Source organism: Mustelus asterias, chromosome 10 (genome assembly GCF_964213995.1).
Source record: "Mustelus asterias chromosome 10, sMusAst1.hap1.1, whole genome shotgun sequence".
Lineage (NCBI taxonomy): Eukaryota > Metazoa > Chordata > Chondrichthyes > Carcharhiniformes > Triakidae > Mustelus > Mustelus asterias.
The window spans coordinates 3,145,616-3,166,750 of NC_135810.1; the positions used below are offsets into that span (position 1 = coordinate 3,145,616).

The 21,135-nt window shown below is 46.6% G+C and overlaps 1 protein-coding gene across 1 annotated transcript in view; it reads left to right on the forward strand.

Annotated features, from left to right (window-relative positions):
• Window positions 1-21,135, forward strand: part of nalcn (sodium leak channel, non-selective) — a 225,950-nt gene that overhangs the window by 133,592 nt on the left and 71,223 nt on the right. The window contains exons 15-19 of the mRNA XM_078221539.1: window positions 4,598-4,734; window positions 7,515-7,653; window positions 13,623-13,696; window positions 15,713-15,814; window positions 19,621-19,690. Of these exons, the coding sequence (XP_078077665.1) occupies window positions 4,598-4,734; window positions 7,515-7,653; window positions 13,623-13,696; window positions 15,713-15,814; window positions 19,621-19,690 (522 nt within the window). The remainder of the gene's footprint in view (window positions 1-4,597; window positions 4,735-7,514; window positions 7,654-13,622; window positions 13,697-15,712; window positions 15,815-19,620; window positions 19,691-21,135) is intronic.

Consider the following 21,135-nt stretch of genomic DNA (forward strand, 5'->3'; position numbering starts at 1 on the left):
TCAATTAGATGAACTGCCAAGTTCAGTATAATTTGCTCTGCAAATTCTGAATGAGTTGATCGTAGCGGGGGCTTTTAACGCAGCTATCTGAGCAACTCAAACTCCCAGCCATTGCTAGCCCAATATCTTTGGTCTGGAATTCCCCGGCCATTCCCGCCCCGCTGCCGCTGCCAGCGAGGATGGAGAATTTGGCACTCAGCCAAATCTCCATCCACTGCAGCGGGCCTGGAGAATCCCAGCTGGCATGAATGGCCAGAAGATTCTGGCCTTAGTCTTTCGAGTGTTTGATCCATTGGAGATTTGAGGTGGTGTAGGCAACTGAAGATAACAGGCCTGATCTCAGTCGATGTCTGTAGTGCCTTTCCATATAGCGATGGAGGTGAGGGGATTGCTAATTACTGCCTCTATCTTTGGTTTCACCTTTGGTGTTTATTTAATTTTTCTAATGTATCACACCTCGCTCTCAAATTGGTTTGCTTGGAAAGTTGCCAGGAATCTTCATTGTACTCAATGTTTTGGCCTCACCTGTTCCGGTGTACAGCTCTCTACTGCCATCTTCTGAGAGCTTCACAACTTGCAGTCTTGCTGCTCACGAATCTTCACCCTCTGTTGCTTATGTACAGCACTGGCCGATCTCCCATGGCATTGCTCCTGGTACATTAGCAGACACAAAGAGTGGAATTTTCCACACTGGAGACTGAGTGTGGGTGGCGGGCAGGAATGTGGCTGTGACGGAGGGGAGGCACGCACACAGACATTCACTCACTGCAGGCCAGCTGTGCTGTGCGGCTCATGTTCACCAAGGCACCTAAAAGAACCAAACCCATCGCTCCAAGTTTCAGCGCGACGTCCCTTGGGATTCTCTGCCAGGTCCTCCAGAAATGGCCGGATTTTCTGAGCGATAGGAACAGGATGTCCTCCCACCTGACCACACCGGCCTGGGAGGAGGTCACCAGGGAGGTCAGCGCTCTGTGGCCAACAAAAAATGAGTGCCCTGCAATGCAGGAAAAGGATTATTGATCTGAGGGGCTCTTCCAGGGTTAGTGAAACTTCTACTCACTCCACACCCACACTCTGATAAGGGCATCAGGTAGCCTGAGGGTTAGAGTCCACAGGGATGTCACACAACATCAGCTGATTGAACATTAGCACTGAATGTCTGCCAGTCACACTATCCTCACTATCTCTTGTAAATTCTTGCACAAATAATGTCTTAATCCCTTACCGGGGAGGGTTCAGTGCAACAGGCATGCACGCTTCTGAACTGCTCTTTCAACCACAGAACTCACTGTCAATCCATCTCTCCTTATGCCGGTCAAAACCACCCACAACAAAGGGGAGAGAGCCAAGAGCAGAGTGGGGGGACCCTCCAGAGTTGGGGATCCTCTTCTCCCATGAGTAACAGGCAGCGAAGCTCACTGGAGAGGGTCAATGTTGTTCCTACATCAACCCTTCCACATCCCTCGACAAGAGAAGGTGCCTGCGACACAAGCTTTCCCTCATCTCCATGTACGAGGCGCACCCTCGGTACATCCTCAGCCCTGCCAGATGTCTTTGTGGATTTGACCCCTCTCGACAGCACCTGGGACTTCCTGTGGCCTTGCTGGCTTTGGATCCTCAGGGCAATGGTCTTCCCTGAGCTCTGCCAATCGGTGAAGAGCCTTCCTCCTCATTCTAATCATATCAATGGACAAGGCGGTGTTGCCTGCAGCCTGCATTCCCCTCCTCTGAGAATGGATACACTTGAACAGTCAGTGACAGTTCCACATAAATGGTATCCCTCCATCTATAAGGCAGGGATTCAATCTCCAGGCCTGGACCTGCCCTCAGTCTCTACATGGCGTTCCCTGGAGGATGACACCGCCCTGGAGGAGGACAGGTGGTGAGCATTGCCCCTGGGCGTGACTGTGCATTCACAACGAGCGTCTTAATTAAAGTTCTCCTGTAACCCGCGGTCAGCTTTCCGGGGGGTGTCCTCCAGTGGCCTTGACGATAACAATCGACACCCAATCATCGCACTTATGACTGCAGGCACAGTGCTTTGACTGCCATGACCAGTACACTGGGAACATCGGCGTTTGAAGGGTCCAGGTTGCCTCTGCACAGCAGCTGTGACCCTCGTTTGTCTGCCCCTAGATCCGTTCTCGCAAGAAACATTGAAACATGGAAACTAGAAGCAGGAGGAGGCCATTCGGCCCTTCAAGCCTGTTCCGCCATTCATTTTGATCAAGGCTGCTCATCGAATTCAATATCCTGATTCCCCCCTTCCTCCCACATCCTTGACCCCTTTAGCCCCAAGAGCTATATCTAATTTCTTCTTGAAATCAGACAATGTTTTGGTCTCAGCTACTTTCTGTGGGAGTGAATTCCAGACATTCACCACCCTCTGGATGAAGAAATTTCTCCTCACCTCTGTTCTAAAAAGTTTACCCTTTATCCTTAAACTATGACCCCTAGTCCTGGACTCCCTCACCATTAGAAACATTCTTTCTGAATCTACCTTGTCTAACCCTGTTAGAATTTTAGAAGTTTCTATGAAATCCCCTCTCACTCTTCTGAATTCCAGTGAATATAATCCTAACCCCGAATTAGTCTCTCCTCATATGACAGACCTGCCATCTCAGGAATCAGCCTGGTAAACCTTCGCTGTACTCCCTCTATAACAAGGACATCCTTCCTCAGATGAGGACATCAAAAATTGCACACAATACTCCAGGTGTAGCCTCTCCAACACCCTATACAACTGCAGCAAAACATCCTTATCTCTAAACTCAAATCCTCTCGCTATGAAGGCCAACCTACCATTTGCCTTCTTTACTGCTTGCTGTACCCGCCTGCTTACTTTCAGCGACTGATGCACGAGGACTCCAAGATCTCGCTGAGTATCCGCCTCTCTCAATTTACACCCACTCAAATAATAATCTGTCTTCCAGTAATAATCTGTCTTTGTGAGTGAAGCCCAGTCCATCACACAAACCAGCCTCCCATCCATTGACTCTGTCTACACTTCCCGCTGCCTCGGAAAAGCAGCCAGCATAATTAAGGACCCCACGCATCCCGGACATTCTCTCTTCCACCTTCTTCCTTCGGAAAAAAGTCTGAGATCACGTACCAACTGACTCAAAAACAGCTTCTTCCCTGCTGCATTCAGACTTTTGAATGAACCTACCTCATATTAAGTTGATCTTTCTCTACACCTGAGCTATGACTGTAACAGCACATTCTGTACTCTCTCGTTTCCTTCTCTATGAACGGTATGCTTTGTCTCTTGTTATGTATCAGTGTACACTTTACACTGTATTCTGATACATGTGACAATATCAAATCAAATCAAGTCAAATCAAAACAAAAACATGGCTGGAATTTTGCCTCTCTGCCTGCCACAGGAATTGGAGCGGGCAACGGGTGGTACGTGGAAAGGTCTGTTGACCACGGGCAAGATTTTACGGTTTCGGGACGAGCGAGGCCGCAAAATCCCGCCCCATGCCTCCGTAAGGATTGATGTGGAGATGCCGGCGTTGGACTGGGGTGGGCACAGTAAGAAGTCTCACAACACCAGGTTAAAATCCGACAGGTTTATTTGGTATCACAAGCTTTCGGAGCGTTGCTCTTACATCAGTCTTCTCACCTGATGAAGGAGCAGCGCTCCGGAAGCTCGTGATACCAAATAAATCTGTTGGACTTTAACCTGGTGTTTTGAGACTTCTTACTGTGTCTGTAAGGATTAGATACCAATTTAGACCATATGCACCACAGCATCTAAACTTAATGGATTCTTGTCTAAATGTGTAACCTTAGTAACAGAGCCAAGTTTATTCATTGTGCGTGAGACCTCGAGTCGAATGTTCAGCTGAGCCGTGCTCTCCATGGTGTGAGCAGAACAGTCATAGGATGCCCTTCGATCAGCCACTAACTGCCATGCTGTTCTCCTCTCTCATACCCAGAAAACCCTCCCCAAAAAACTTCATTTTCTAGCCAGTTTTTCAAACTGCGTCATTCTTTGGTTAGTGTGAAAATGGTGCTGTTGACTTTCGTGTGTGAAACTAGCTTCCAACCACCCCGCACTCCGCCCCCATCACCCACCCAATTCCTTCCATCCTCCTCCATCCTCACCGCCTCTTGATTCCCATTCCTCCTGCCACTGTCCATCCTTCCCTCGCACCCTTGACCCCATCATTTTTCCTGTGGATATTCCTGTTCCTCCCCCCCCCCCCCCCCCCCGCCCCACCAAACCTCAGATTCTCACCTCTTTGAACATCCTTAACTTTAATCACTACTTCGATGACAATCAAAAACAGTAATTCACAAGACATGGACACCAAGCTTCAACCTCGAGCCTTCACCGTCACTGAGCCAGCGTCTCTAACAGCACTGTGGGTGTACCTCCACCACACGACTGCAGCAGTCTCAGCTCACCACCACCTTCTCAAGGGCAATTAGGGATGGGCAATAAATGCTGGTCTAATCAGCGACACTTACAATCTGCGAATTTTGGAAAAAAGGACATCTTAAGACTTCAAAACCAAGTTAATGATATTAAATAATGATAATATAATAATAATAATTCAATAATATTAAAATGTTATTTTAATTTCAGCTCAAACAAAGTGAAGCCAATGCCGACACGAAGGAAAAGCTTCCACTTCGGTTACGAATCTTTGAAAAGTTCCCAAACAGACCACAGATGGTGAAGATATCTAAATTGCCATCGGATTTTTCCGTTCCCAGAATCAGGTAGGTGTTGGCGGCTGCCATCAGACTTTTGAATGGACCTACCTTGCACTAAGTTGATCTTTCTCTACACCCTAGCTATGACTGTAACACTACATTCTGCACTCTCTCCTTTCCTTCTCTATGAACGGTATGCTTTGTCTGTATAGCGCACAAGAAACAATACTTTTCACTCTATACCAATACATGTGACAATAATAAATCAGATCAAATCAGTCGTGTTGGAGAGGCTCCTCCTGATACCAGGCTGGGGGTAGATTGTAACGTTCCTCAGGGTAAAGTTGACATTGTCGATCCAGTGCAGTTTCTGAAACCAGTTCGATGCTGGGCTCCGTGCTTTGGGAAGAATGTCGAGACTTTGGGATACGGTGCAGAGGAGGTTAATTGGACTGACACCAGGGACGAGAGACCTCAGTTACATAGCGAGGTCAGAGAAGCTGGGGTTGTCTCTCCAGGGAGCAGAGAGGATCAAGGGGAGACCTATTAGAGGTGTTGATAATTCTGAAAGGTTTTGATAGAGTGAATAAGGAGAAAATGTTTCAGGCACTGAGACGTTTAATGGAGTTTTTCCCAAATTCCCTTTCAGATTCATTAGTGACTCGCTTCTATTAATGAATCCTAGTTAGTTTAAGTCCAGCCCACAAATCATAGAATCCCTATAATATAGAAGGAGGCCATTCAGTCCATCGAGCTGCACTGACCACAATCCCACCCAGGCTCTATTCCTGTAACCCCATACATTTTCCCTGCTAATTCCCCGACACTAGGGTTAATTTACATGGCCAATCAACCTAACCCGCACATCTTTGGACTGTGGGAGGAAACTGGAGCACCTGGAGGAAACCCACGCAGACACGGGGAGAATGTGCTAACTCCACACAGACAGTGACCCAAGCCGGGAATCGAACCCGGGTCCCTGGTGCTATGAGGCAGCAGTGCTAACCATTGTGCCACCGTGCTGCCCAGGAATGCAAGCACCTTCTCCATGTCTACCCTCTCAAAACACTTCTTAATGTTAACATCCTCGAGCAGGTCACTCCTTAGTCTTTTATTTGCTAACATAACTAAAAGCCCCAGAGGCTTCCAATGTATTTCTAACACTGTTTAAATTGTGTTTTGCACATTAGTCTAATATTTATCCAATATCATTTTATTTTTCATTCATAGGATGTGGGCATCACTGGCAAGGCCTAGTATTTGTTACCAATCCCTAATTGCCCTTAAACTGAGTGGCTTGCTCGGCCATTTCAGAGGGCAGTTAAGAATCAACCTCATTGCTGTGGATCTGGAGTCACATGTAGGCCAGACCGGGTAAAGAAGACAGATTTCCTTCCCTAAAGGGCATTAGTGGCCGTATGGGGTTTTGAAACAATCAATGATGGTTAGCATGGTCACCATTACTGAGACTAGCTTCATATTCCATATTTATTAATTGAGTTTAAATTCTACTAGCTGCCGTGGCTGGATTTGAACCTGTGTCCCCCGAGCATTAGCCTGGAGCCCTGTACATAACCTCTGCACCACCATCTTCCCCCTGTGGAAACGCAATTCTGTTTCTGAATCTGCATTATTTTCATTTATGGCAACATAAATAATAAAAGCAGAAGGAGCCACTCGCCCCCTTGAGCATTCTCCACTATTCAGTAAGAAGTCTCACAACACCAGGTTAAAGTCCAACAAGTTTATTTGGAATCACAAGCTTTCGGAGTGTTGCTCCTTCATCAGGTGAGTGGAGGTTAGTTCACAAACACAGCATATATAGACAGAGACACAATTGCAAAATAATGGTTGGAATGTGAGTCTTTACAGGTAATCAAGTCTTTACAGGTACAGACAGTGCGAGAGGAGAGAGGGATAATCACAGGTTAAAGAGGTGTGAATTGACTCAAGCCAGGACAGTTAGTAAGATTATGCAAACCCAGACAGTATGGTGGAAGTTACACGGAGTGTGACAAGAACCCAAGATCCTGGTTGAGGCCGTCCTCATGTGTGCGGAACTTGGCTATCAGTCTCTGCTTGGCAATTCTGCATTCTCCAAGGCAGCCTTCAAGACACACGACAACGCAGAGTCGCTGAGCAGAGACTGATAGCCAAGTTCCGCACACATGAGGACGGCCTCAACCGAGATCTTGGGTTCATGTCACATTACCTGTAATCCCCACCATACTGCCTGGGCTTGCAAAATCTTACTAACTGTCCTGGCTTGAGACAATTCACACCTCTTTAACCTGTGTCTAATCCTCTGTCCACTAGCATTGTCTGTACCGTAAAGACTTGATTACCTGTAAAGACTCGCATTCCAACCATTATCTTGCAATTGTGCCTCTGTCTATATATGTCTTGTTTGTGAACCCAACTCTCCACTCACCTGATGAAGGAGCAACACTCCGAAAGCTCGTGATTCCAAATAAACCTGTTGGACTTTAACCCAGTGTTGTGAGACTTCTTACTGTGCCCACCCCTGTCCAACGCAGGCAACTCCACATCATGACTATTCAACAAGGTCATGGCTGATTTTCAACCTCAGCTGCACTTCCCTGCACCATCTCCGTATCCCTGAACTCCCTTAAATTCTATCGACTTCTGTCCCGAATATACTCAACAGGATCCGTGCTGTCTGGACGAGAGACTTGTAAATATTCACAACTATTCGAGTAAAGAGAGTGAGTTGGGCGCAAGAACAAAAATCTTTAATACATGTAATTCCCTATCACAGATGACACACAGGCCACGTAAGTGGGCTTTATTTGTCTTACTGACTGCCTCAATGTGTTTATTTTTAGGGAAAGTTTTATGAAGCAGTTTATCGATCGTCAACAGCAAGACACAAGTTGTTTGCTCCGCAGATTGCCATCAGCTTCATCATCCTGTGACCATTCCAAACGATCCTGTATCGAGGATAATAAGTATATTGATCAGAAGGTAAAACTGGAGCAATATTAATGACACTCGTACAGAAAAACAAGGTTGATCTCTGCAAAAATTGGCCAGAAGGTGCAAGCATAGTTATTGCCAAACATTGGACACTTGCTGCAAAATAATATTGCAAGCATTGATTTCCAGAAAATTGCCTGATATCTTTGGAAATGTCATGAAGTTGAACAAATGTTGACAACATCAGGATGTTCCAGAGCACTTTACAGCCCTTTTGGAAGTCTAGTCACAGTTGTGGTGTAGGAACCTTCCAGAAGGTGTTGTATTTTTGGAATTCTCTGCCACGGGGCCTGTGAACCTCAATCATTGAGTTTGTTCAAGACCAAAATCGATAGATTTCTACCGATTAAAAACGTCAATAAGTTTATTTATTAATGTCACAAGTAGGCTTACATTAACACTGCAGTGAAGTGTTACTGTGAAAATCCCCTAGTCGCCACACTCCGGTGCCTGTTCGGGTACACTGAGGGAGCATTTAGCATGGCCAATGCACCTAACCAGCACGTCTTTCAGACTGTGGGAGGAAACCGGAGCACCCAGAGGAAACCCACGCAGACACGGGGAGAATGTGCAAACTCCACACAGACAGTGAGCCAAGCCGGGAATCGAACCCGGGTCCCTGGCACTGTGAGGCAGCAGTGCTAACCACTGTGCCGGATAAGGCGGGAAAATGGTGCTGAAGTAGAAGATGAGCCATGATCTCACTGAATGGTGGAGCAGGCTCGAAAGGCTGAATGGCCTCCAATTTCTTAAATTCTTCTGAAACACGACAGCCAAATTGCACATAGCAAGATCCCATGAACAGCAATGGGGTCATGAACACATCATCTGTTTTTTTGTCTGCATTGGCTGAAAGCTAAATATTAGCCAGGAAACCGGGGAGAACTCCCTGCTCTTCTTCGAAAGAGTGTCATGGGATCGCTTGCGCCCACCTGAGGGGACAGGCAGGGCCTCAGTTTAATGTCTTGCTCAAAGGACAACAGTGTAGCACTCCCTCAATACTGTCTGGGGAGTGTCAGCCTGTACTTGTGCTCAAGTCTCTGCAATGGAACTTTTGACTAAGGCCGCCGTGTTCAGAGATCTTACGGTGCTAAAATGTGCCAATCATAAAATGGTTACAGTGCAGATGGAGGCCATTCGACCTGTCAGATCCGTGCTGGCTCTCTGTAAGAGCAACTCTGCTAGTCACAGTTCCCCACCTTTTCCCCTGTAGCTCAGCAAAACCTTCTCTCCTCCAATAATGCTCCAATTCTCCTCGACTGAGTCTGCTTCCATCACACTCTGAGGTAGCCCGTCCTAGATCTGAACCAGAAAAAGATTTTCTTCCTGTGACACCTTTGGTTTTTTGAAGGTCACCTTCAGTTGGTGTCCTCAGGTTCTAAGCTCTCCCGCCGGTGGGAACAGTTTCTCCCTGCCCCCTCAACAGTTTCAACACCCCCATCATATCAGGTCAATAATGTGGAGAACAGCCTAGCCCAGTGTCACAAGCTAACACCAATGTTAGAACATAGAACAGTACAGCACAGAACAGGCCCTTCGGCCCACGATGTTGTGCCGAGCTTTATCTGAAACCAAGATCAAGCTATCCCACTCCCTATCATCCTGGTGTGCTCCATGTGCCTATCCAATAACCGCTTAAATGTTTCTAAAGTGTCTGACTCCACTATCACTGCAGGCAGTCCATTCCACACCCCAACCACTCTCTGCGTAAAGAACCTACCTCTGATATCCGTCCTGTATCTCCCACCACGAACCCTATAGTTATGCCCCCTTGTAATAGCTCCATCCACCCGAGGAAATAGTCTTTGAACGTTCACTCTATCTATCCCCTTCATCATTTTATACACCTCTATTAAGTCTCCCCTCAGCCTCCTCCGCTCCAGAGAGAACAGCCCTAGCTCCCTCAACCTTTCCTCATATGACCTACCCTCCAAACCAGGCAGCATCCTGGTAAATCTCCTCTGCACTCTTTCCAGCGCTTCCACATCCTTCTTATAGTGAGGTGACCAGAACTGCACACAATATTCCAAATGTGGTCTCACCAAGGTCCTGTACAGTTGCAGCATAACCCCACGGCTCTTAAACTCCAACCCCCTGTTCATAAAAGCTAACACACTATAGGCCTTCTTCACAGCTCTATCCACTTGAGTGGCAACCTTTAGAGATCTGTGGATATGGACCCCAAGATCTCTCTGTTCCTCCACAGTCTTCAGAACCCTACCTTTGACCCTGTAATCCACATTTAAATTTGTCCTACCAAAATGAATCACCTCACATTTATCAGGGTTAAACTCCATTTGCCATTTTTCAGCCCAGCTTTGCATCCTATCTATGTCTCTTTGCAGCCTACAACAGCCCTCCACCTCATCCACTACTCCACCAATCTTGGTGTCATCAGCAAATTTACTGATCCACCCTTCAGCCCCCTCCTCTAAGTCATTAATAAAAATCACAAAGAGCAGAGGACCAAGCACTGATCCCTGCGGCACACCGCTAGCAACCTGCCTCCAATCCGAAAATTTTCCATCGACCACCACCCTCTGTCTTCGGTCAGACAGCCAGTTACCTATCCAATCGGCCAACTTTCCCTCTATCCCACACCTCCTCACTTTCATCATAAGCCGACCATGGGGGACCTTATCAAACGCCTTACTAAAATCCATGTATATGACATCAACTGCCCTACCTTCATCAACACACTTAGTTACCTCCTCAAAAAATTCTATCAAATTTGTGAGGCACGACTTGCCCTTCACGAATCCGTGCTGACTATCTCGGATTAATCCGCATCTTTCTAAATGGTCGTAAATCCCATCCCTAAGGACCCTTTCCATCAATTTACCAACCACCGAAGTAAGACTAACCGGTCTATAATTACCAGGGTCATTTCTATTCCCTTTCTTAAACAGAGGAACAACATTCGCCATTCTCCAGTCCTCTGGCACCATCCCCGTGGACAGCGAGGACCCAAAGATCAACGCCAAAGGCTCTGCAATCTCATCCCTTGCCTCCCACAGAATCCTAGGATACATTTCATCAGGCCCAGGGGACTTATCGACCTTCAGTTTATTCAAAACTGCCAAGACATCCTCCCTCCGAACATCTATTTCCTCCAGCCTATTAGCCTGTAACACCTTCTCTTCCTCAAAAACATGGCCCCTCTCCTTGGTGAACACTGAAGAAAAGTATTCATTCATCACCTCGCCTATCTCTACTGACTCCATACACAAGTTCCCACTACTGTCCTTGACCGGCCCTAACCTCACCCTGGTCATTCTTTTATTCCTCACATAAGAGTAAAAAGCCTTGGGGTTTTCCTTGATCTGACCCGCCAAGGACTTCTCATGTCCCCTCCTAGCTCTCCTAAGCCCCTTTTTCAGCTCATTCCTTGCTAACTTGTAACCCTCAATCGAGCCATCTGAACCTTGTTTCCTCATCCCTACATAAGCTTCCCTCTTCCTTTTCACAAGACATTCCACCTCTTTTGTGAACCATGGTTCCCTCACTCGGCCATTTCCTCCCTGCCTGACAGGAACATACCTATCAAGGACATCCAGTATTTGTTCCTTGAAAAAGTTCCACTTTTCATTAGTTCCTTTCTCTGACAGTTTCTGTTCCCAACTTATGCCCCCTAATTCTTGCCTAATCGCATCATAATTACCCCTCCCCCAATTGTAAACCTTGCCCTGCCGTACGGCCCTATCCCTCTCCATTGCAATAACAAAAGACACCGAATTGTGGTCACTATCTCCAAATTGCTCTCCCACAACCAAATCTAACACTTGGCCCGGTTCATTTCCCAGTACCAAATCCAATGTGGCCTCACCTCTAGTCGGCCCATCCACATATTGTGTCAGGAAACCCTCCCGCACACACTGCACAAAAACTGCCCCATCCAAACTATTTGACCTACAAAGGTTCCAATCAATATTTGGAAAGTTAAAGTCCCCCATGACAACTACCCTGTGACCCCCACACATATCCATAATCTGCTTAGCAATTTCTTCCTCCACATCTCTATTACTATTTGGGGGCCTATAGTAAACTCCTAACAACGTGACCGCTCCTTTCCTATTTCTAACTTCAGCCCATATTACCTCAGTGTGCAGATCCCCCACGAAGTGCCTTTCCGCAGCCGTTAAACTATCCTTGATTAACAATGCCACTCCTCCACCTCTTTTACCAGCTTCCCTACACTTAGTGAAACATCTATACCCCGGAACGTCCAACAACCATTCCTGTCCTTGTTCTACCCACGTCTCCGTAATGGCCACAACATCGTAGTCCCAAGTACCAATCCACGCCCCAAGTTCATCTACCTTGTTCCGGATGCTCCTTGCATTGAAGTAGACACACTTCAACCCACCTTCCTGTCTACCAGTACCCACCCTTGACCCTGATACCTTCCCCAATACCTCACCACCCTCACTGACTTCTGGACTACAACTCCCTTTCCCACTCCCCTGACAAATTAGTTTAAACCCCCCTGAAGAGCCGTAACAAATTTCCCTCCGAGGATATTGGTGCCCCTCTGGTTCAGGTGCACCCCGTCCTGTTTGTACAGGTCCCACCTTCCCCAGAACGTGTTCCAATTATCCACGTATCTGAAACCCTCCCTCCTACACCATCCCTGCAACCACATATTTAACTGCACTCTCTCCCTGTTCCTCAACTCGCTATCACGTGGTACCGGCAACGTACCAGAGATGACCACATGTTTCGTCTTGGCTCTCAGCTTCCAGCCCAGCTCCAGAAATTCCTGCTTTAAATCCCCGTCCCTTCTCTTACCTATGTCATTGGTACCAATGTGCACCACGACTTGTGACTGTTTCCCCTCCCCCTTCAGAATCTGGAAAACACGGTCTGAGACATCACGGACCTTGGCATCCGGTAGGCAACATACCATCCGTGAGTCTCTTTTGCTGCCACAGAACCTCCTATCTATCCCTCTAACTAACGAGTCCCCAATAACTATCGCCCTCCCGCTCTCCCCCTTTCCCTCCCGAGCCACAGAGACGGACACAGTGCTGGAGATCCTCTCACTGCGGCTCCCCACTGGTATGTCATCCCCCTCAACCGTATCCAAAGCGGAATACTTGTTGACAAGAAACAACCTGAAAACAAAAGGTAGCGTTGGTAGGAATAAAGGACAGCACGGTGGCACAGTGGTTAGCACTGCTGCCTCACAGCGCCAGGGAACCGGGTTCAATTCTGGCCTTGGGTCACTGTCTGTATGGAGTCTGCACATTCTCCCCGTGTCTGCATGGGTTTCCTCCGGGTGCTCCGGTTTCCTCCCATCCTAAGATGTGCGGGTCAGGTTGATTGGCCATGCTAAATTGCCCCTTAGTGTCAGGGGGATTAGCAGGGTAAATACTTGGGGTTACAGGAACGTAGCCTGGGTGGGATTGTTGTCAGTGCAGGCTCAATGGACCGAATGGCCTCCTTCTTCACTTTAGTTACTCTATGAACCTGTGACACAGTTAGGGGAGTCGGCTAGCTCAGTTGAGTGGACGGCTGGTTCGCGAGGCAGAGCAATGCCAACAGCACAGGCTCAATTCCCATACAGGTTGAGTTTCTCAACCTTGCCCCTCACCTGAGGTGTGGTGCTCCTCAGGTTGGGATCTCCCCTTCACCGTAGTCTGCCTCTTTGAAGGGGAGAGCAGCCTCCGGTCATCTGGGACTATGGCATCTTTACTTTTACTAGTTAGGAGAAAGGTTATTGAGTGTAATAAACACATGACTTAGCCATGCCCCATTAATGCACTCCATCTGACGAAGGAGCAGTGCTCCGAAAGCTTATGGTATTTGCTACCAAATAAACCTGTTGGACTTTAACCTGGTGTTGTGAGACTTCTTACTGTGCCATTAATAACAGCCAGATCAAAGCACATGAACTCTCTTGGATTTCCAGGAAATTCCAGGTTTAACTTCCCTTTCGTATCCATGCTTATTTTCAGTTGCGACGAACAGTGACCAGCATCTGTGCCCGAAACCTTCTTGAAAAAGAAAATGCAATAAATAAGATCCTGAGGTAAGACCTTTCCTGGGAAGGAGTAATTTATTTTAAGTATTCTTCGTATTTTATCTTTTTCTATTGTTAAAAATGACATGCTCTGCCCTATCACATCTTCAGTTGCAATTTTTATATGACCATTTAACACCGGAATTGCACTGATAAATACTTAGACTTGGCAAAATAGCTGCGGAATATATCAACGCTTCACCTTCAAGCTATCTGGATATCTCAAATTGCTCAAGATGCTTAAAAGCAAATTACTGCGGATGCTGGAATCCTAAACCAAAAGAGAAAATGCTGGAAAATCTCAGCAGGTCTGGCAGCATCTGTAAGGAGAGAAAAGAGCTGATGTTTCGAGTCCAGGTGACTCTTTGTCAAAGCTGGCAAGCAACGGGAATGATGTGGAGATGCCGACGTTGGACTGGGGTAAACACAGTAAGGAGTCTAACAACACCAGCTTAAAGTCCAACAGGTTTATTTGGTAGCAAAAGCCACACAAGCTTTCGGAACAGGCTGTCCCCTCGTCAGGTGGGTGGGAGTTCTGATTACAAACAGGACACAAAGACACAAACTCAATTTACTTGATTAATGATTGGAATGTGAGTCTTTACAGCTAATCAAGTCTTAACGGTACAGATAGTGTGAGTGGAGGGAGCAACGGGAAAGTCAGGGTCCTGATTGCGCACAGACCGAAGGTGCTCAGCAAAGCAATCACCCAGTCTACGCTTGGTCTCTCCGATATAGAGGAGACCACATTGGGAGCAGCGAATGCAATAGACCAAATTGAAAGAGGTGCAAGTTAAACACTGCTTAACCTGGAATGAGTGTTTTGGACCCTGGATGGGAAGCATGGGAGAGGTAAAGGGGCAGGTGTTGCTCTGCTCTCTATTACAAATTCTCCTGTTTTGGACAGTATGGGACCTACATTTGTCTTCACTAACCTTTTTATTTTTATATACTTATAGAAGCTTTTGCAGTCATTGCAAGTTTACTCTCATACGCTATTTTTTCCCTCATCAATCTCTTGGCCCTCCTTTGCTGAATTCTAAACTGCTCCCAATCCTCAGGCTTGATGCTTTTCCAGCAACGTTATATCCTCTTTGGATCTAATACTATCCCTAATTTATTTTGTTAGCCATGGTTCAGCCACTTTTCTTGATGTGCTTTTTTGCCAGAAAGGAATGTATAACTGTTGTAATGCATTCATGCATTCCTTATATATTCGCCATTGCCTATCCAGCGTCATGCCTGTTAATCATAGAATCCCTACAGTGCAGAAAAAGGCCATTCAGCCCATCAAATCTGCACCAACTGTCTGACAGAGTATCTTACCCAGACCCTCTCCACCATCCGATCTCCATAACCCCACACATTTACCATCTGACCTACACATTTTGGGACGCCAAGAGGCAATCTTACCAAGGCCAATCCTCCTAACCTACACATCTTTGGACATCTGCACATCTTTCTCGTAATGAAGTTCCCGATCTGTCTTGATCAAGTCACGCACCCTCTTCGTGGTTTCCTTTGTTTGGATTCCGGATCCTGCTATACCCCAATCGAACTGGGGACCTGACCCTTATGATTTCTAAAAAGTCCTTTTCCAGACCTTTAGAATCACAGCTGGCGAGATTTAAATCCTTATTTTGTTTTGTGTGCGTGACGCTGCATTTTCTGCTGCATTAGCTAAGCTTAACCTGACGACCAGTCTGAAATATATCAAGGAATATTTTCGAAAGCAAAATCGCTGAAGGAAAATTAAAGACACCTTTAAACGCTGCCCAATGGCAGCCAGGATGGTGAAGGAGCTTGACTTTGGTAAAAGAAAATAGCAAATGGGCTTGAGCAGAAAGTCGAGGGGGGAGAGAAATAAACTTTACAAAACAAATCCAATTTGCGGCCAAAGCAGAACACTCGGCCCTTTTGTACATTTAGGAAATGTCATTGTGATTGAGTATTGCAGAAGCAAACTGTCTGACGCTCGGGTGAAAATGAAAATATATTTGTGTCAATTTGCTTTGGTTTCTGCAGAGCCTGCACCCGGCAGCGAATGTTGAGTGGCTCTTTTGAAGGACAACCCGCAAAAGAACGTTCTATTTTGAGTGTCCAGCACCATATCCGTCAGGAGCGGAGGTAACAGCACAGACGTATTTAGAAAATGCCAGAAGGAGGGAGGGTCCATTAAAACTTCTGAGTCAACATTTCACTATATGAATGTTGACGCAAGCTAATCCCAAATACTTGGTGTGTTTATTAATGGAAATCATTAAAGCCACTTAATGGGTTAACCAGCTTATCATCATACCTTTAGATCTCTGGCTTAAATCACTAATAAATCCATTCGTGAGTTCAAGAAAACCTCAGAGGACAGTGAGAATTACCACAGGGACTGATTAAAATTTATTTATTAGTAGGCTTATGTTAACACTACAATGAAATTACTGTGAAAATTCCCCCAGTCGCCACACTCCAGCGCCTGTTCGGAGAAGTTAGCATGGCCAATGCATCTAAACAGCACGTCTTTCGGAATGTGGGGGGAAACCGGAGCACCCGGAGGAAACCCACGCAGACATGGGGAGAATGTGCAAACTCCACACAGACAGTGACCCAAGCTGGGAATCGAACCTGGGTCCCTGGCGCTGTGAGGCAGCAGCGCTAACCACTGTGCTGCCCATTAATGCAAATTAAGGCAAATACAAATCATAGAACCATAGGGCGGGATTTTCCAGCCGCGCTCACCCCAAGACCGGAAAATCCCACCTGAGGTCAACAGACCTTCGCATGGCCCTGTCCCGCACGCTACAATTCTTGTAGCAGGAAAATTCTGCCCATAGGCTCCCTACAGTGCAGAAAGAGGCCATTCGGCCCATCAAGCCTGCTCGACAACAATTCCACCCAGGCCCTATACCCGTAACCCCATGTATTTACCCTGCTAATACCCTTGACACTAAGGGGCAATTTAGCATGGCCAATCAACCTCACCCGCTCATCTTTGGACTGTGGGAGGAAACCGGAGCACCGGAGGAAACCCACGCAGACACGGGGAGAGCATTCAGACCCCACATAGTCACCCAAGGCCAGAATCGAACCCGGGTCCCTGGCGCTGTGAGGCAGCAGTGGAAACCACTATACCATCGTGCCGCCCCTAAATAGATGAAAGGGGAAGCTGGATAAACACATGAGGGAGAAAGGAATAAAAGGATATGCTGATGGGGTGGAGTGGGAAGTGGTTTATGTTCAGCCACATAGACCAGTTGGACCAAATGGCCTGTTTGTGTGCTGTATATCTATATGTATATTCTGTGTACGGGGTATGTGAAATGTCATTTAGGATTTTTGGAACTCGAATCTCCAGACTTTCTGGGCAGAGTGTTATCTCTTTGGGCCAGTGTAGGGTGGAAGGGAAGAAGAGAAAGGTAAAATATTAATAATATACTAATGGACACCAGAGTCAGAGTTTATGACCAGTTTCCAAAGGTAACTTCACGAATTTCAGTCTGTGTTGAGATGGATGGTTATGTTGGAATTATCTACACTTTCAATTATGCTGTTTCTTTAAAAACTACACACGCTTTATAACGTATTTCCACCCCCACTCTGTTCATTGTGTAAATTCAGGTGATGTTTTTATAGGTGGGGAGGCACTCATTGACTTGGGCACCATTAAAGAGACTCTTCCACAACGACTGGGCATCAAATGGAAATGGCTGGAGTTTATCACCAGCCTCAATAACATTACTTTAATTTGATAAGTTTCCTTTGTAGTTTAGTTTTAGTTACAGTGCCCCTTTCAGGGGTTGCTCAGTATTCTTTTCTATTCATTGTGGGACATGGGTGTCGTTGGCTGGTCAGCATTTATTGCCCATCCCTAGTTGCCCGAGTGCAGTTGAGAGGCAACCACATTGCTGTGGCTCTGGGGTCACATGTAGGCCAGACTGGGTAAGGATGGCAGATTTCCTTCCCTAAAGGACATTAGTGAACCAGATGGGTTTTTCCAACAATCAACAAATGTAATCAGTCGATTCTTAATTCCAGATTTTTTTTTTATTGAATTCAAATTTCACCATCTGCCGTGACGGGATTCGAACCTGGGTCCCCCAGAACATTAGCTGAGTTTCTGGATTAATAGCCTAGCGGTAATACCACTCGGCCATCGCCTCCCCGTAAAGATTAGCTAATGAGTCTGTTATTGTTTGCTCAGACTCACTGTGGGTGGGCTGTAGAGTTCGGAGCTACACATTTGTATTCTTCCACTTTGTGATTAAATCTAAACTAAGGGATTTTATATCCCCCTCCCAGTGTGTTTTTGGTGGGCGGAGGGGGGGGGGGGGGGGGGGGGTGCGCAATCACATTAAAATAGTTCAGGTGGCTGGCCCATTAGATTCCCATAAACCCCTGAGCTGACCCCTATCATGTCCCTGATGTTCAGACGCAGACGTTGGCAGCTCACCCACCACATGGTCAATTTGGCTGATTATCCGGCCCACTGACCAGGACAATACACCATCCACACCGTAATGGGCTGGGCAAGTCAGATGGGATTGGGCAGGCTGTTTTTCATGACCTACATGGACAAAAGCTGGAAGGAAGAGGGAGCATTTCATTTGGGGGAGTTGCCCCATTTGTGCATGAGGGACACCATCCCCAAGATGGCACACTACCCTTTCTTATATGCCACCTGCTCAATAGAACTCCTTCTCCCTCCCCCTCCCCCCTCCTCCCTCCCCCTCCCCCCTCCTCCCTCCTCCCTCTCCCTCCAGATCCATCTACACACCAACCCCCCCTTGAACTTTAGAATCCCTCCCTGCCCAAAACATTGGCCACTTAACATTCCGGGGCATCCATGATCATGTTCACCCTCCTTCCTGCAGACTCCACAGCACCCATTCCTGAACTCTGGCTAATTATTGGCCACCAGTTCCAGTGGGGGGTGGGGGGGGGATCATAACATCCTCCCAAGTGAGGGGCGGAGGCCTTGCTAATTTAACCACCCGCCCTCGATGAGGGGCAAGCAGTGTTTAATTTTATTTTATTAGTGTCACAAGTTGGCTTACATTAACACAGCAATGAAGCCCAGTGGTATTATTGCTAGACTATTGATCCAGAAACTCAGCTAATGTTCTGGCGACCGGGTTCGAATCCCGCCACGGCAGATGGTGGAATTTGAATTCAATTAAAAAATGGAATTAAGAATTTCCTGATGAGCATGAAACCATTGTCGATCGTCGGAAAAACCCATCTGGTTCATTAATGCCCTTTAGGGAAGGAAATCTGCCGTCCTTACCTGGTCTGGCCTATATGTGACTCCAGAGCCACAGCAATGTGGTTGACTATCAACTGCCCTCAGAACAAGGGAAACTAGGGATGGGCAATGAATGTTGGCCAGCCAGAGAGATACCCAAGTCTCACAATCGAATAAAATGAAAGTTACTGTGAAAATCCCCTAGTCGCCACACTCCGGCGCCTGTTCGGGAACACTGAGGGAGAATTTAGCATGGACAATGCACCTAACCAGCACGTCTTTCAGACTGTGGGAGGAGACTGGAGCACCAGGAGGAAACCCACGCAGACACAGGGAGAAAGTGCAAACTCCACACAGACAGTGACCAAGCCGGGAATCAAACCCGGGTCCCTGGCACTGTGAGGCAGCAGTGCTAACCACTGTGCTACCGTGCTGCCCCTGTGTGAACCACCCCCTCCACCACACCTCCACGTACAATCCTGCCCAAAGCAAAGATCAACATCTGATCTCCTCCTTTACGGACGGGTTGTCAGGAATCTAATACACACAGGCTGCTACAATCTGTAATTGTACAGAAAAAAATAATAATGTTGTGATTTTTTTATGACGGTGCTTTATTGGCTCGGCCTGGTATCTCTGGGTGAAGAAAGGTGCTGATTTGAAGCCAGTGCTTTGGTTATTGTTTCTGACACTGCAGGTCTCTTCGCCATGGTTCGAGTAGTCAGAGGATCAGTCGTGGGAAATCATTGGAAACCCTGACACAAGATGTGAGTGAGAAAATAACCTTGGAGTGCAGACACTGTTTGTCCTCCAGTGCTGCCAGCATGTTTCCATGGCTACAAAAGAAATAGCTTAAATCCTAGGCCAGGAAATAAACATTGAGAATATCAATCAACAAGATACTGGGCCGAACGTTCCTGTCAGATGGCACCAAGGTTAATGGCTCCAAACAAATGTGGATGGTAGCAGCGGCTTCAACTGAGGGCAGATGCACGGTCAGACACAGGAATCCAATGATTAATGCCCATGGTGCACTGCTCTGCCATCACCTTCACAAAAGCATCATCTTATAGTCTGCCATTGTTCAATTTTTAAGAAAATCATTAACAGGATATGGGCTTTTTTTTATTCATTCGTGGGACCTGGGCGTCTCTGGCTGGCCAGCATTTATTGCCCATCCCTAGTTGCCCAAGGGCAGTTGAGAGTCAACCACATTGCTGTGGCTCTGGAGTCACATGTAGGCCAGACCGGGTAAGGACGGCGGATTTCCTTCCCTAAAGGACATTGGTGAACCAGATGGGTTTTTCCAACAATTGAAAATGGTTTCATGGTCATCAGTAGATTCTTAATTCCAGATTTTATTTTATTGAATTCAAATTCCACCATCTGCCGTGGCAGGATTTGAACCCGGGTCCCCAGAACATTAGCTGAGTTTCTGGTTTAATAGTCTCACGATAATACCACTAGGCCATCACCTCCCCAAATGTCAGTATTTACAGAGAATGTCAGTATTTATTACCCATCCCTAATTGCCCTCAAAAAGTGGTGGTGAGCTGCCTGTTAGAGCCATGCTGATGTAGGTACACCCACAGTGCTATTCGGAAAGGTCTTCCAAGATTTTGACCCAGCAATAGTTATTATGACCACAGCAGATGATAGTGGCTGAGCTAACCAAATCCCAGAGAGAAACTTGGCTTTCAGGCCATAACCTTTTTTTTTTGTCTTCTGAAAACAAGAAGAAACTTTTACTGATCTCAGCATCAAGAATTCCAGGACCACTTTTGCGATTTTAAAAATTAAAAGATTTATTAACAAGAAGAAAATATAGCATCAGCACACAAGATTACAGTTACACTGTTAAAACAGTCTTTCAAAACACCCCCCAAAAAGCCCTATTTGCTCATACCCACAACTAAACTCTTTCTAGACAACATTCCCTTATAGATGTTTATCTGTTAAAATCCAGTAATATGACCCAAGATAAAACTTCTGTTGCTATAGTAAAGGTATATCACATGAACTATCAAACTCACTTCCACTCTGCTGTAGAAATCCTAGAAATATCAGAAGCAAGATTACTTTCTGAAACCTAAGACTATTCTGGTTTGAGGGATGGCTGATTCAAATGTTGTGCCTTCTCCCAGCGCAGAGCAATTCCCTCGGGGTCTTCCCCACACAGCCAACTCAACCCAACTCAACATCTTTCCTTCAA